Genomic DNA, 14,947 nt, shown 5'->3' on the forward strand with positions numbered 1-14,947 from the left:
AATTTCCACTATTAATAAAAGAAAACGGGAAAACAGGGAAAGTAACTTCTCGTGAAATGTGACTTATGTTTTGCAAGATGTATGCATCTTTCCTTAATATGTTGAGCAAATTGCGCCAATTTTTAAGTTTTTAATTTCCGTTTCCTTGCATCATACAACTCCGTCTCCCACTCTCTTTACATTTATATACGCATATAGATATCTATATACAAATAGTTGTATACTTTATATCTGATATGAACCACCCCGTCTGGGAATAAAAGTGAAACGTAAATAAATCAAAACACAAATTTTACTCTGACAAAATATATATTTTCATTTTTTGTTGGCGTTAAATTAAGAAATAATAAAGATCCAGTAAGTGTTTACTATTAAGGTGAGAAATTATAATGGTTAATAAAATTATGCACTAAGGTTAAATCATTTAAACATACTTGTTCCTTTTTTTTTGTAATATTTGATTTGTATGCTTTATACACAAAAACTAAGAGTAATAAAAAAATATAGATATTTTCAAATACATACAACGCGCGTTCTTCCCACGCAACCAGTGTGCTGACATAAGAGCCCATGATCAAATTATTCTTTATTTAAAGTTGTAACCGATGGTTATGGATCTTTTTTCAAGTATTAAAAATCTAGGACAAGGATTTATGTCAGGACACCGAAAACAGAACAAGAAACATAATGATAAACGGACTTTAAACACACCTCTTTCTTAAAATCTCTTCCGTTTACACACATTGATTTAGTAATTCGTAATGATCTTTATGTATATAATATATATATATGATTTCTTGTTATGTTCTTTTTTATTGTGGTTTCGCTTACATCGAGTCTAACACTAAAAACAGACACATTTCGTTTAATTTTGCGCTTGCACTTCATCGTCGTTATGTAAACATTAAGTTTGGTTTTCCCATATGTGTTAAAAATGCTTCTAAAAATTGTTTACCATATTTTGTTAATTCTGTTTTATTGTACACGCTACACACATAATTTCTGGTTTATATTTTTATTTTTTGCTTTTAGTTTGCATTTTCAAAAATTTGTTTTTTTCCATTTCACATTCATTTAGCTTAGCTTTCTATAGTTTTTTTTTTATTTTTACGGTGTTTTTTTTGTGGGGGAGGGAAAAGGGAGGGGCGGTTTACATAATACTGAAAATACGACTAGACATTCATAGTGTATAAATACGATTTGTTTAATTTACTTTACCGTTTCTGTTTATAGATAATTTATTTAAATATATTTATTTACCTTTATTTATATATAATATATATATTTTCGTGGGCTTTATGTTGTTGTTCAGATTGAAATTGTTCGGTTTTTTTTCTCAATATTTCTCGAAAATGCTTTAAAAAGTCGGGTTTTCTTCTACTCCTTAGATCCTTTAACAAATTCGTAACTTAAAAAGTTGGCTTTTCTGCATATATATTTTTGTGCATAACAAATTGATTTCCCTTTAAAAATAATTATACTTTTGCTTAGTTACAAATTGTTTTATTAATTTTAATTTGTTTCCGTTTTTCTCTTGTGTTAATATGATTATGTGTTGTTTTTTATTTTGGTTTCAATAATTTAGACTTTGCAAAGTTACACACAGGGGACACACAGAAATTAGTTTTTATTAAATTTCTTCAATTATTTGATTTTTAGGTACTTTTATGTTTTAAAAAAAAGAAGACAACTAAACCACATTTAATTTGTGTGAATGTGTTTTTAATTGGACTGTTCTTGGCTTCACAATTATTTTATCCATTTTCGATCCTAATGTAAGGTGTTTTTGTGTGTACACTATAAAGTTTACAATATTACTTTATTAAATATTTTTTATTGCAGAAAATTTGGCGCCCAAGCCTTTTGACCGGCCTGGTTTACACTTAAAAAAATATTTCACTTTGCTTTCTATCTTTCGCTTCACCCGTTTCCTCTTCGATCTTATTTAAAGTTACGTTTTTTTTTTGTTTTTTCCATTTTTTTTTAATATAATACAAAAAATTTGTTTGTTGTTGTGTGCGCAGTCGTTGAGATTAAATTTTTAAAAATTTAGTTGGTTGTTGTTGTGGTGCAAAGTTGTTGGGTTCTTGTTAATCATCGTTTTTATCCTTTTGTTGTTTGGTATATAAAATAGTATTTCTTGGAGTTTGGTTTTTGGATTTATTAAATCTTACAATATTTATTTCATTCTGCAAATGTACAAAAATTCGCGTTTTTCCTTGATTCTTATTTTTCGGTGTAACTAAAAATGATTTCGGGTTAAGTTCTTGTTATTCCACTTAATTGCTCTCAGTGTATTAAGAAGGGGAAGGGGCGTGAGAAAAGGCGTGAGGGGCAGTGAACGATGAGTTTCTCCGAGAGGTTTTTGCCACCTGTTTTGTCTCGTTTTTATTGCTTTCCAAAATTCGGAGTTTTCCCGAATAAAAGAGTGGAAAGTGGGGAGGGGTTTATCGAATTCATCAACTGGTTACCGATTTAATAAACTCTGGAAATTTGTACATCGTTCGAATCGAAATTTCAACTGTTTTCGATTGCTTGCTAAAATTCGGCGCTTTTCCGAAAAGTGGATGAAAAGGGGGCGGGCCAAAGTTTAATCACCTGGTTATCGAATTCATCAACTGTTTATCGATTTCTTCAATCTGGAAATTTGTACATCGTTCAAATCGAACTTTTAACTCGTGCGGAAGACAAATCCGTAAATAATGTTGTTTTTTTTTCTTCGATTTGGAAAACAAAAACATTTTCTCTTTGCGCGTTTTTCCTTTGAGCTTTTCCATGTGTCTATGTGTGAGTGTTTTGTGTGTTTTTTATGATTAACGGCTCTTGTTATTATAGTTATTTTCTTTTAGTAACAAACAAAATGGCAAGCAACAACAGTTATTAATATTAAGCACAAAGAAGCAAAATAAAAACTCTCAATAGAAACGAAAAATCGGTTAAATATGCTTTTCCTTCCATGCTACACACAGAAAAAGAAGTGAACTCTTTCAGCTACGTTTTACAATTGTTGGCTAACTTGTTTGTTATACATTTATAATTTAATTAATTTAATAGAGTTTTATTCATTATATTTTGTTAACATTAAATGCTTTTGATAGAAGTTTTTGTTATGTCGATTTTTGTTCTCCTCCTTTATTGTATCCGAATCCCCATCCAGATATATATCTATATATATATATATTTGATGGCTATATATATTTGTTTTAGATAATTTTTAATTTTCGAAAAACGAAAAGAATACACAAACAATTGTTGATGTAAATGCAAATGAAAAGTTGTCAAGTGTTAATGCTAAAGATCAAGTAATTGTACAGCGGCTATATATATATATATTATATATTCGTATGCTTATGCAGTTTCGTATGTTAGGGTAAAGCTAAAGCTAAAGCATGCTCTTTCAGCTTAGAGACTACATAGAAATCAGGCTTACACTTAGCTACAGATTATCTATAGTATATAGTAATGCAAATCATAATCGTACATCGTTTGGGTGTTTTATGTATTCGTGTAATTGGGGGTACTTAGCAACTAATTAAGGAAACCACAAGGTGTTTGAGCGAAGGTGAGAGAGAGGTCGAATTTCAGTGATGGGGGAGATTGCACATTGGAACTGCTAATAAAAGTAATAAAAAAAAATACCTTATCCTTTTACAAACTAACTATGCAAAAATTATATATGGATTCTCGAATTATATGGAACAAATACTGCGCTTTAGGTAAGTGAAAACAAGGTGTTAATCAAAAAATAAAAGGCAATAAGCTAAATTAAAGCAGTTTTCACTTATTTCTTCTTTTCTGATTAGATTTTTGGAGCCAATACTGTAGGATCCTCAAGTGACAGAGAGATATGCTTGGTACATATAGCTTTCCATATACAATCAGCACATTGATTGTCTAGTCCATTAAATTATAATACAATTTCTCGAGTTATCTTTGTTATTACACAGGAACTGAATTTTCTTTCGTTTTGAATGCAAAAACTAAAGCCGAGAGATCAAATGCGAAACTATACAACTAAAATTAGGGTTCGTAATAGAAAATACAATGTGCTGAGCCATACGGAAAGTTAAAACAGAGATTTGTGTATATATTATTAAGGTAAGTGATTTGTAAAAATAAAAACTTAAAATAAACAATTCGTGTTTCACATCAAGTTACAAGTTCATTTGAGATTTTCTTCTTTTTTTTACACTAAAAGTGGGTCGAAATTTGTATACACTTCTTATAAACAGATCAGAGTGAGACAGGGAGTGAGACAGAGAGGACACGAGAGCAACAGAGACAAAGACACACAGAGTGAGAGAGAGCGAGAGACAAGATAAACAACTACAACAAAGGGAAACGGGGGTGAAAATTACACACTGGGAACGGAAGCAAGTTGAAATCAAAAATTACATTTTACACATTGATTTAGACTTAAGATCACGTTATAAGATCATCACGAGCGCAACAGAGATAGCAAATTATCTATATGGTGGACATATAGGATAAGTATGTTAACTATATATATAAGCAATATATATATATGTATATTAGGGTGGCTCGACCTGATTGCGTTGCAAAAAAAAAGAAAAACATTAAGGAAGAGTCTTCTATGGATAATTCTAAATAATTTGGCCTTTAAAACTTTAGTTGTAATATTGATTTTAAGCTTAACTTTCTATTTCCTCTTAACCAAAGATAAACCCAATTTTTTTCCTTTCGCTTGGGTAGGTCAAATTTAAATCTTAGATCTATAATTTTTACAATCAAATTGGTGAAAGTTTTAAACTGGGTTGAAAAAAAACACATATTTTTCCTTTGAATAATACCAGATATTTTAAAACCAGCTGATAAATCACTCAAAACTAATACTCCTAGAAGTTTCTAAAGTTCTTAAAGCCCATATAGTACAAATTGTTGTGCTTACTACACAATTGAATTTTGTTTTTTGCATAAATTATGCATTTCCCTGCGACTTTTTCTGTTTCTGTTTCTAGCAGCTCAATAGTTATTAGCTCTAAAGTTTTGTTACAGCGAAATTAATTAGAATTGTTCATAAATTTGTTTTTGCACCCTACGCAAATCGATTCACCCTATTGGATGTGTTTTGTATGTGGTGTGTGTTTGGTGTTGTGTGTGTGGTAAATGTGGGGAGATCGGGGGGACATGTATAATATATACGTGGTGCAGCCTTGAATCAGGGTTAACCGAATCCTCAGCTCCACATGGCTGCATCGTGGACGCGTCGCAGGACATGGCGTTGCTGATCCTGCTCCTGTTTCTCCTCCACTTCCCGCTCTTCCACTTCTTGCTGCTGCTGCTGGTGATCCTCCTCCTGCTCCTCCTCCTTCTCCTCGCCAACCACCTGCTTCACCAGTTTCCAATGACAATGACGTTGATGATCCACCACAACGGCGGCTGCCTGCACTCAATTGTAAATGAAATTGGCCGCATCGCACAGAGCATCGCTGTCGTCATCGAACTTGCCGTTCATGGCATAGGAACTGGCACCCGTGCCGTAGACCCATTCCTTTTTGATAAAGTCCCCATCGGTGGTCGACGACGACGTTGTATTGTGCAGTCCACCCAGCGAACTATGATCCAGCCGAAAGTCATCGTCGTCATCGGGATAAAGCTGCACCGGTATGCTGTCCGGTATCGAGTGCGGTTCAAATAGATTGCCATACGGCGGCAGCGAATGATTCAGATCCACATGATGATCAACCAAATCGCTATCAAAGTTCGATATACGGAATTTCGAACTTGGCGGCGATTGTGGGGAATGCAGGGCTGCCGAATCCTCGAACATCACCTCCTCCTTGATGAACATATCGTTGGAGTTGTCGCCAGAGCCCGAGGAATACAGATTCGGTTCCACTTTGATGATGGCCGCTGTGGCCAGGGACGGTGATGATTTCTCATCGTCATCATCGTCATCGAAGTGATGATTGTGATGGTTGTGATGATGGTGATGCTGTTGCTGCTGCGTTTGCTGATGCTGCTGCTGCTGCTGCTGTTGATGATCTTCATCCTCGTCTTCATCGTCATCCATGTCCGCCAGATGACGACGTCGGTGGTGATTTCGGTGGTTGTTGCGCTGCGTAACCCGCTGCTGCTGTTGCTGGGCTTGTTGCTGCTGCTGCTGCTGCTGGTGGTTCCTCGTGCTGCGTATAATCGTGGAGCCTCCGAGAGCAGCCGCCGCCGAGGAAGCTATGGATAGGGGCACACCGGTGGCCTTGGACACCAGCACCGTGGATGAGGAGCAAGAGGTCGAGGACGACGATGGCGATTGGGCGGGCGAAATAACTGCAAGATAATCAAGGTAAGCATTTGAGTAAATAAATATATAATAAAAATAAATATATTAATGGGGATGCTACAATTAATCTACATATATGTATTTAAATTTAATATATTTAATATATTTATTAAAATTTAATATAAATATATATATTTTTTTAAATTTAACCACATAATTTGTTGAAACAACAATAAATTGTAGGAAAGCGAAGTATGAATACCCTTGCAGATTTTACGAATGAAAATTTGACTAGAATATCGTGAATATAAATTTATATATTTATATATTATTAGAATATTTTATATATTGTTTAACAATATCTCATATACTTATAACAATTTTTATTATATTTTATATAGTTTATAGCTCTGCAAGGTTAAAATACCTCAGTAAAAATACACACAGTGACAAATTTATAGAGGAAGCCCATTTTTGGAACCCCTCAAAGTATTAGAAATCCACTCACCACCTGTCTGCTGCACCACACTGGTCAGCGCTGCGCCGCCGTTGTTGCTCCCGGTCGAATGATGAATGATCGGCGTCTTTCGTATCAACTGCGAGCCATTGCTGACGTTGCCGGCGACAATGTTGCTGCTACTGTTGCTGCTGCTGCTTGTGGAGGTGTTGCCGCTGCCGTTGCTGGTGCCTGCACCGCTCTGGATGACCTGTGCATGCAGCACGGGCGTTGGATCGGACGTCTGCTGCTGCTGCTGCTGGGATCCCTGCTGCATGTAGTTCTTGATGACAATCGTTCGTGTTGGCGCCGAGACGAGATATTGCTGCTGCTGCTGCGATTGCTGCTGCTGCTGATGCGACATCTGGTGCTGCGAGGCTGGCGAGGATGAGGTGGAGGAGTGCTGGTTCAGGTGTAGCGAGGCATTCGAGGACTCCGATGAGTCCTCGCCGGTGGTCAAGCGATTGGTGGTTGCGTTCACAATGTGCGAGGAGGAGTTCATACCGCCGCCGCTGCCGTCCTCCTCATCCCCACTCAGTCCCGACTGTTCGTCCAGTTCCATTTGGTGATGGTTAAGGTGGTGCTGTTGCTGCTGCATTTGCTGCTGCTGCTGATTGCTACTTGTGCCGGGTCTCTCCAGTTCATGCGGCGGTTCCAACTTCACAATCGTTGTGGTTGCCGCCGCCGCTGTTGCGCTATTGCTGCTGGAATTGCTGCTGCTCGAGTTGCTGCTGTTGCTCGAATTGCTGCTATTGCTGGCCTTCGATAGGGCTGCTCCTGCTCCACCTGCAGCCGCTGCTCCGCCTGGCTGATCCCTCAGATGGACCTGCATGTGCGTCTGCAGCGAGGACTGCGTGTGCAGCTTCTTCTTGCAGATCTTGCACTCGAAGGGGAAGTCGCCCGTGTGCGTTCTGGCGTGGATCTTCAGGTTGTAGCGCTGTCCGAAGCCCTTGCCGCATACGTCGCATCTGAAATGGTGCGAATATAATGTATTTTAGTGTTTTTGTGTTGAAATGTGTAATACAAAAATTAAATACTTAGAAAAATGGCTTATAAAAGTACAACCAACAAAAAGAACAATACATTTTAGTAGCACATTCACAGATAATCGTAGTATTATAGTAAATACATCAAAATATAATATAACATAAAAAATGAAATTAAAAAAAAGGGTTTATTAAGGTCAAATCAAGACATTTTAGTAGCAATTTTATAGATAAACCTAATATTATAATATTTACATCAAAATATGATGGATCTTTCAAGGAAAACCATGCAATTTCATAGTAAATTCAATAAATAATAATAAAACAAATAAAAAAATAAATAAATAAATAAAAAAAAATATAAAAAAATAAACAAAATTAAAAATAATAATAATAGTAATTAAGACACTACGAAAAATTGATGATAGCTACTACAATTGATGATAGCTACAATTGATAAATGATAAATATCAATGATAATACAGCATATTTCCCACTTACTTGTGCAGCTTGACCCCCGAATGGAGCTTCGAGTGCCCCCGCAGCGATGCCAAGGCGCTGAACACCTTGCCGCAGATCTCGCAGGTCAGATTCACATTCTCGTTGTGGATCTTCTTGTGCACCTTGAAGTACTCGAAGCTCATGAACTCCTTGTGGCACACCTCGCACTTGTACTTGTGCCGCTCCGACTGCTGACCCGTATGCACTCGCATGTGCTTGATGAAATTCGGCCGGAAGCGGACGACTCGGCCGCAAATCTGGCACTCGTACGGCTTGCAGCGCAGGCAGTGCTTCTCGTAGTTCTTCAAGGACTTCAACACCATGTTGCAGATGGCGCACTTCATGTTGTTGGCATGGCCGCTACGATGGATGTCGAAGAGTTCCTTGGAATCGAACTTTTCCACACACTCGACGCACTGGTAACTGGTGGTCACAGTCGCCGCCGTCGCCGCTGCCGGTGGGTTATTGTTGCTGTTGCTGTTTGTGGAGTTTGTGGAATTGCTGTTGCTGGTGGTGGAAGAGCTGGATGCTGAATGCTTCACTGGATGGGTTGGCTGTTGCTGTTGCTGTTGCGCCTGCTGCTGTTGCTGCTGTCTCTGCTGTTCTTGTTGCTGCTGTTGCTGCTGCCTTTGCTGCTCCTGCTGCTGCTGCCTTTGTTGCTGCGCCTGCTGCTCTTGCTGCTGCCTCTGTTGCTCCAAGGCCAATGCTAATTGCTGCTCTGCCGCCGCCGGTGTTTGTTGCTGCTGTGTCTGCAATATCAATTGAGTGGCCGGCAACGCCTGTTGCACCACATTCAGCACCGTCATGGGACTCCGGCTGATAACCGCCGCCGCCGGCATTCTCACATAGGTTGTGCCGGCCGTGAGGCCACCGACTGCGTTGCTTATGTAAACAGGTCGCCGCTGCAGCTGGACAAGGGCCGCCTCGGTCACGGGAACGGACAATCGGTGGGTGGTGGTGCTCACAATGCTACCGGCGGGCAGTTGAACCAATTGCTGTGATCCTGCGGCGCCAGCAGAGCTACTTGTCGCTCCTCCCGTTTGCGTGGCTGCACTTATTTGGTACTCCAGCTGCTGCTGGTGCTCCTCCTCATCGTCCTCATCCTCTTCCTCCTCCTCCTCGTCGGGCATCTCCTCATCCTCCTCTAGCTCCAGCTTGACCTGAGTGGACAAATGCTGCGTGGTTGTTTCGGGCTCCTCGTCCGCCTCGGCTGCCTGAGCCTCCTCTTCGATATCCTGAAGATTCTCATCGTTCAGCTCGGGATCCTCCTCCTCCTCGTCCTCCTCCTTGATATCGCTGGCGGCCAAAACGGATGAGTTGCCCGTAGCCTGGATGATAATGCGGCGACCGTTCAATAGATGATGCTGCTGTTGCTGCTGCTGCTGGATGAGCAACTGTTGCTGGTTGTCCAGGTGATTGTTAGTGTTGCTACTGCTGCTGTTGTTGCTGCTGCTGTTGTTGCTGAAGGAAGCGCTGTTGTTTGTGGATGTGCCTGCTGTTGCAGTGGTTGCAACAGCTGCCGCTGCTGCTGCTGTCGGTGGGTGGTTGTTGCTGCTGCTTTCCAGCTTCAGATGATGATGCGGATGATGGTGTTGCTGCTGCTGCTGCTGATGGAGATGCTGCTGCTGCTGCTGCTGATGCGAATGCGAGTGGGGAAGATGATGCGAGTGCGAATGCGAATGATGGTGATGCACATGCGAATGCTGGTGAGGATCGTCGTCCTGCTCCATGGGAGCATCCTGCAGTATAAATTCGATCTGTTGCGATAGGGCGCTATCGTTAATGGCCATCAGTCCGTCCATATCCTTAACGCCGGCAGCGGCGCCGACGGCCGGGAAGAGCGATGGCAGCGCCGCCGACGTCCCGCTGCCGCCGTCGACGTTTGCTGCGCTGCTGGCCATGGCAGCGATATATTATATTATATATATTTTACCAATTTCCGATTTATATCTGCAAGTGTAGGTGAAATATGTTAGAATTATCTTAGATCTTATTTAATAGCTCTATAAACTCACCTCCTTATGAGCTGCTCACTATGCGGCGGCTGCTTTGCGTCTTCTTTAGCTATATTTTATATATAGTTATCTGAAAAATAGAAAAAAAAAATACATTTAATTAAAAATTAAAGTTTAGTATAAGTCCTAATTTAATTCATAAATTATAAATATGTCAATTGCCTTGTTCTTACCAATTTAAGAAATTTAGGGCCGTTTTCTCATCCGCTTGTTAAATTTATTGACGTTTTCTCGTCCGTTTGTTAAATTTAAAGTACGGTTAAAACTATTAAATCGTATGGGAAATCGTAGTTTAAATCATGCTTTAAATTTAACAGGCGGACGAGAAAACAGCCTTTAAAGTACGGTTCAAACCAAGAAATTGTACGAGAAATCAGAATTTAAAGCTTACTTTAAATTTAACAGGCGGTCGAGAAAACGGCCCTTAAACGGTAAGAAATTTCCTAACTTTTTCAAAATTAAATTCGAAAAAAAGTTGTCTGATTAGTTGTAGCAAATTGTATGAGAAATCGGAGTTTAAACCTTCCTTTAAATTTAACAGACGGACAAGAAAAAGGGCTTTAAAACGGTACGAAATCTCCCAATTTTTTCGGAATTTAATTCAAAAAAACGTTTTCTGATTTTTGTTACTTACATTTTTTTGCGTTTAGCCAAAGATAATTATTTTTGAATCTTGTTTTTTAGGCGGCTGTGGTTTCTTCTTCTTTAGTTTTTAATTATTTTTCATTTCTAAGCGCTTCTTCTTCTATTAAATATTTAGCTGTGCTTCTTCTTTAGTTATTATTTCTGTTATTTTCTTATTCTCTTCCGCCGCTTTTGGATATTCTTCTTTCGCTTGCCGCTCTTCCTTCGCTTCTATTATTATTATTATTTTTTTAGATTGGAAAACACACGCACTTTTTTATGTTTTGTTTTGTTTTTCTTTCGCTCAACGCCTCGCTTTTTGCCTTTCTCTTATGTTCACATTTGGTTTTTTGGGCTGCACAAAAATTTTCCATTTCCTTGTCATGCGGTTTTTTGTGCTTTCCATGCGGCGACGCTGGCGTCGACGTCGCTGCTGGCTGCGCTGCTCCTGGCTATCGTTTTTGTTGTTTTAGTTTTTGTTGCTTCCTTGCTTGATTTCCACATTTTCATTTAAAAAATTTCCCTTTTTGTTTTTCGTCTCACACACACACACGCACACATGTACAGCTGCCGTTACAGTTAATTTTGCTCCTTCCTTCCTTCCTCCTTCCTTTTTGTTATTATTATTGATTTGCTCTCATCTCTGGCGATTTGTGCAATTTGATTACTAACTGTAAGGGAAATTGAGAAAAAAAATCAGGTAAATTACACACGTTCTTGTTGTTGTTAACAATTAAATGCGTTTTACGAAATCCGATTTTCCACCCACACACACGCACACATGGGCGCGCGCCTTTGGAAATAAAAACAAAAAATTAATTTTAGCTTTTCCCCCCACACAAACACACACACGGGTTTTTCACTTTTGCTCCATTTTCTTTCGTTTTTTTTTTGGGGAAGTCTCTTCTCTCTCTTTCGCTCACATTTTTTGACCTTTTCGTTCGTTCTCCCTTCTTTCCTTGTCCTTTGCGCCGCTGTTTCTCGTTCGCTTCTCTAGTTTTCCGCTGCTTTTCAACTTGTTAATAACTTAATTTTATTTATTTGCTCGTTTCTTTGCAATTTCTTTTTCGGTTTTTCGCAAGGCAGCAACAACAACGAACGACGCGACAATTAGCGGCTGCGCTGCTTCTTCTTCTTGCTCTCCTTCTCTGGCTGTTCTTCCTCTGCTTCTTCTTGCTCCTCTGCCGACTTTGCTCCCCCGCGTTATTAATTTTCCTATGGCTTTCCCTTTGCCATTGTTGTTGCACTGCCGTTTTCCACGCACCCGCTTTGCTTTTCCCGTTCGTAAGCTCGTTTTTTCTTTTTTGCGCTGTTCTCCACTGTTCAATAATAACAAAAAAATATTTGCTTGTGTGTGAATTTTGCCTCCTGCGCGCTTGTGTATGTGTGTGTGTGTTTGAGCAGGGTTGCATTCGGCGGGCAGTGTTGGTTAACGAACGAACGAGGGGCGCGCAATTTGGCACAATATTCAAAAGTTAATGGGTTTTCGGTTGTGTCGTCGCACAAAACAACCTTATTTTATTCCCGTTTCTTAATGCTCCCCTTCCAATTTCAATTTAGCTCTTGTCGAACTCCTTTTGCCTTTCTTACCCTTGCTTCACACCCACACACACAACTGTATTTGTGTTCTTGCGACCAGCGCAAAACAAAAAAATATACAGCAGCGGTTACTAGTTTAATACAATAATATAACATGCAAAATTCGTGTTCCAAATAATCGAAATATTTCTTATTATTTTATTGTGAGCGATTTCAGAAAATAATCTGAAGAAAATTGATTACTTGATTAACAGGTGTAAAAGTTAACAAGTGAATTGGCCACCTTCACATATAGATATACTATTATTTTGTACAGCACTGTGCTTAAAGGACTGCCAGAACTTGGAGCCCAAAAACGGAGCACAAAAAGGGGATGGTGCCGGAGGGGGGGGAGCTGACCTAACAAGCGGAAATAGGCACAAAAGAAACACTCCGAAAGGCGGCGTGTGCGAGAAGGATGGCATATAGCCGAAAGGCGGGGGAGCGACAGAGAGGGCGCTAGCCTCAGTGGTTGAGCGTCATGCAATGCACAGTGGGGCGAAATGTGGAGCCCTTAAGTAATGAAGTAAATAAAAGAATATTAGTGGAATTAAAAAAATGTTAATTTATCATGAAAATTATAAATTGCAATTGGGTTAAAAAAAATAAATCACATTAAAACAAGTCATAAAAACATGACGACTATATTCTACAATAAAAGAACAAATTCAATTATTGCCTAGACATTCCACTTAGTTGCCCCACTGTGCGATGGGGCTCGCAGCGGGGGGTGGGGAAAGGGAGGAGGCGAAGCCGTTTTATTTCGACAGTTTTTGAATTGCTCTCTCTCTCTCTCTCTCTTGTTTCTCCCTTTTTTCGTGCGCTGCTCCTGGAATGAAGAAGAGGAAGACGAGATGGGGAAGAAGAAAACATCATCACCTTGGAAGAAAATTTTCAGTGGGAAAAGTAATTCGCTTCGTTTTTTCCTTTTTGGGGGGGGTGGTGGGTGGTTTAATGCTCAGTGATTTTTCGCCGGGCGGCGGGCGGAGGGTGGCGACCGTTTTTTTGGGGGTTGAAAACACACGCACACACTCGCACACTCCCACAAAAAAAAGGGCTAACAAGGGTTAAAAAATATCTGCACAATAAAATATTATAAAATAAAAAAAATAAAATCCCCACACAAAGGCAGCTGGAATGGAATCGAATCCTCTCTCCCACACAAACACACACACACTCAGCGAAAAGAGAACTAGTTCTTCTGATTTTCCTTTCCCCTTTTCTTAACTATTGGAAATATACACCCACATATAATATATATATTTAATTGTTTATATTTATTAACTGGCGCCGCTCTTTTGCCTCCTCCTCCTCACATTTTATTCGCACTTCACGCGCACTCACACACACGCATTCTCGCACACGCACACTTCTCTGGCTTTCCCATCGGTTTTTACTCACACTTAACATCACATTTTCGTTTATTAGCGTGCGTATGTGCAGTTGTTTAGTTTACCACTGCGTTTACTGCGTTTTATTTAATTTTATTCTATCCTTTTTGTTTTGTTTTTTTACGAAACTAACCAAGTTTTTGGAGATACATCGATAGGGCATATCGATATATGGCCGATTTCGCTGGGATTTTGCAGCTATTCGGTATTTAAATGTTTTCGGTATTTAAATACTACAGAAGGTTATTGGGGTGACCTAGCGAAGTCACACTCCCGGCATAGCGGAGACACGCTCCTGGCATAGCGCGAAAACGCACCTAAAGTAGGTGTTTTCGAACACTTTAATTTCGTGTTAATAAACACGAAATTTTATAGAGACAAAATTTAAAGTGTGATTCTTTTTTCCAAATTAAATATATACTTCCTGAAAATACACACTTCAACAGCGAATTCCAACATGTTACTAATGGAAATACGACGCTTAATATATATAACTAATAATATAATTCATGCTTTTATTCCTTTCAGCTGATACAATGTGCGCTTTAAATAGGTATTCATTTTCTTATTTTGCTAATAAACTTAAATTAAGTTTAAAACTTATTAATAAATATTCAAAATAAGTCAAATAAAAACCGATAGCTATTAAAAGTTCGATATTTGGTGTAGCCCTGGTCATTTTTCGGTAAATTATCTGACTGGTTTTTTTAGGAGCAAATATCGACTGTTTGAGATTTTTTAGGGGCATAATATTAAAATTTCTTACTCTGTGGCAACTGTCAGAGCTAGAAGGTCGAAATTTCTTCTTGCAGATTCAGGTTTTCCTGCGCAGAGCAAATTTTTTTATGTTTATATTTTCCATATTTTCAAAATTGTTTTTATTATTATTATTTATTAAAGACCCATCACTGTTGTCCTTATATCGCATGCTTTCTCGCTTTTTGAATGCGAAAATGCAAAATGTAACAATCTTGGCAAGTCCAATATTTATTGGATTAATCGTTCCTTAAGTTACATAATTTAAAATCTGTCCTTTGTGTCCATTTCCACGCCCATTATGCGTTTGAATTCACGATTGCGGAACGCGCGACGGTCGGCCGGCGGATTTCCCTGCG

General features: G+C 39.0%; 1 protein-coding gene across 5 annotated transcripts; it reads right to left on the reverse strand.

The window, feature by feature from the left end:
- Positions 1 to 290: 290 nt before the first annotated feature.
- On the reverse strand, positions 291 to 14,011 carry LOC108059217 (uncharacterized). 5 transcript variants are annotated; one of them, XM_070218667.1, is made up of 6 exons: positions 13,843 to 14,011; positions 10,874 to 11,534; positions 10,240 to 10,309; positions 8,225 to 10,174; positions 6,750 to 7,705; positions 291 to 6,288 (listed from the first exon to the last, which is right to left on the reverse strand). In XM_070218667.1, the coding sequence occupies exons 4-6, from the start codon at positions 10,123 to 10,125 to the stop codon at positions 5,411 to 5,413; spliced, it is 3,735 nt and encodes a 1,244-aa protein (XP_070074768.1). In that variant the 5' UTR covers positions 10,126 to 10,174; positions 10,240 to 10,309; positions 10,874 to 11,534; positions 13,843 to 14,011; the 3' UTR covers positions 291 to 5,410. The 5 variants fall into 5 exon arrangements, with proteins under 5 accessions (XP_070074768.1, XP_070074771.1, XP_070074770.1 ...); XM_070218670.1 differs by having other exon boundaries at positions 13,966 to 13,999; XM_070218669.1 differs by lacking the exon at positions 13,843 to 14,011 and adding an exon at positions 12,128 to 12,265.
- Positions 14,012 to 14,947: the final 936 nt, after the last annotated feature.

This window comes from Drosophila takahashii, chromosome X (genome assembly GCF_030179915.1).
Source record: "Drosophila takahashii strain IR98-3 E-12201 chromosome X, DtakHiC1v2, whole genome shotgun sequence".
In the NCBI taxonomy this organism is placed as follows: Eukaryota; Metazoa; Arthropoda; class Insecta; order Diptera; family Drosophilidae; genus Drosophila; species Drosophila takahashii.

Bases quoted from the DNA above. Each gene is read 5' to 3' on its own strand.
- LOC108059217 (XM_070218667.1), bottom strand. From the start codon at position 10,125: ATGGCCAGCAGCGCAGCAAACGTCGACGGCGGCAGCGGGACGTCGGCG. The intron at 7,706-8,224 runs GTAAGTGGGAAA...GCACCATTTCAG, and splicing joins TCGGGGGTCAAGCTGCACAA to ATGCGACGTATGCGGCAAGG. The intron at 6,289-6,749 runs GTGAGTGGATTT...ATTATCTTGCAG, and splicing joins TGTGGTGCAGCAGACAGGTG to TTATTTCGCCCGCCCAATCG.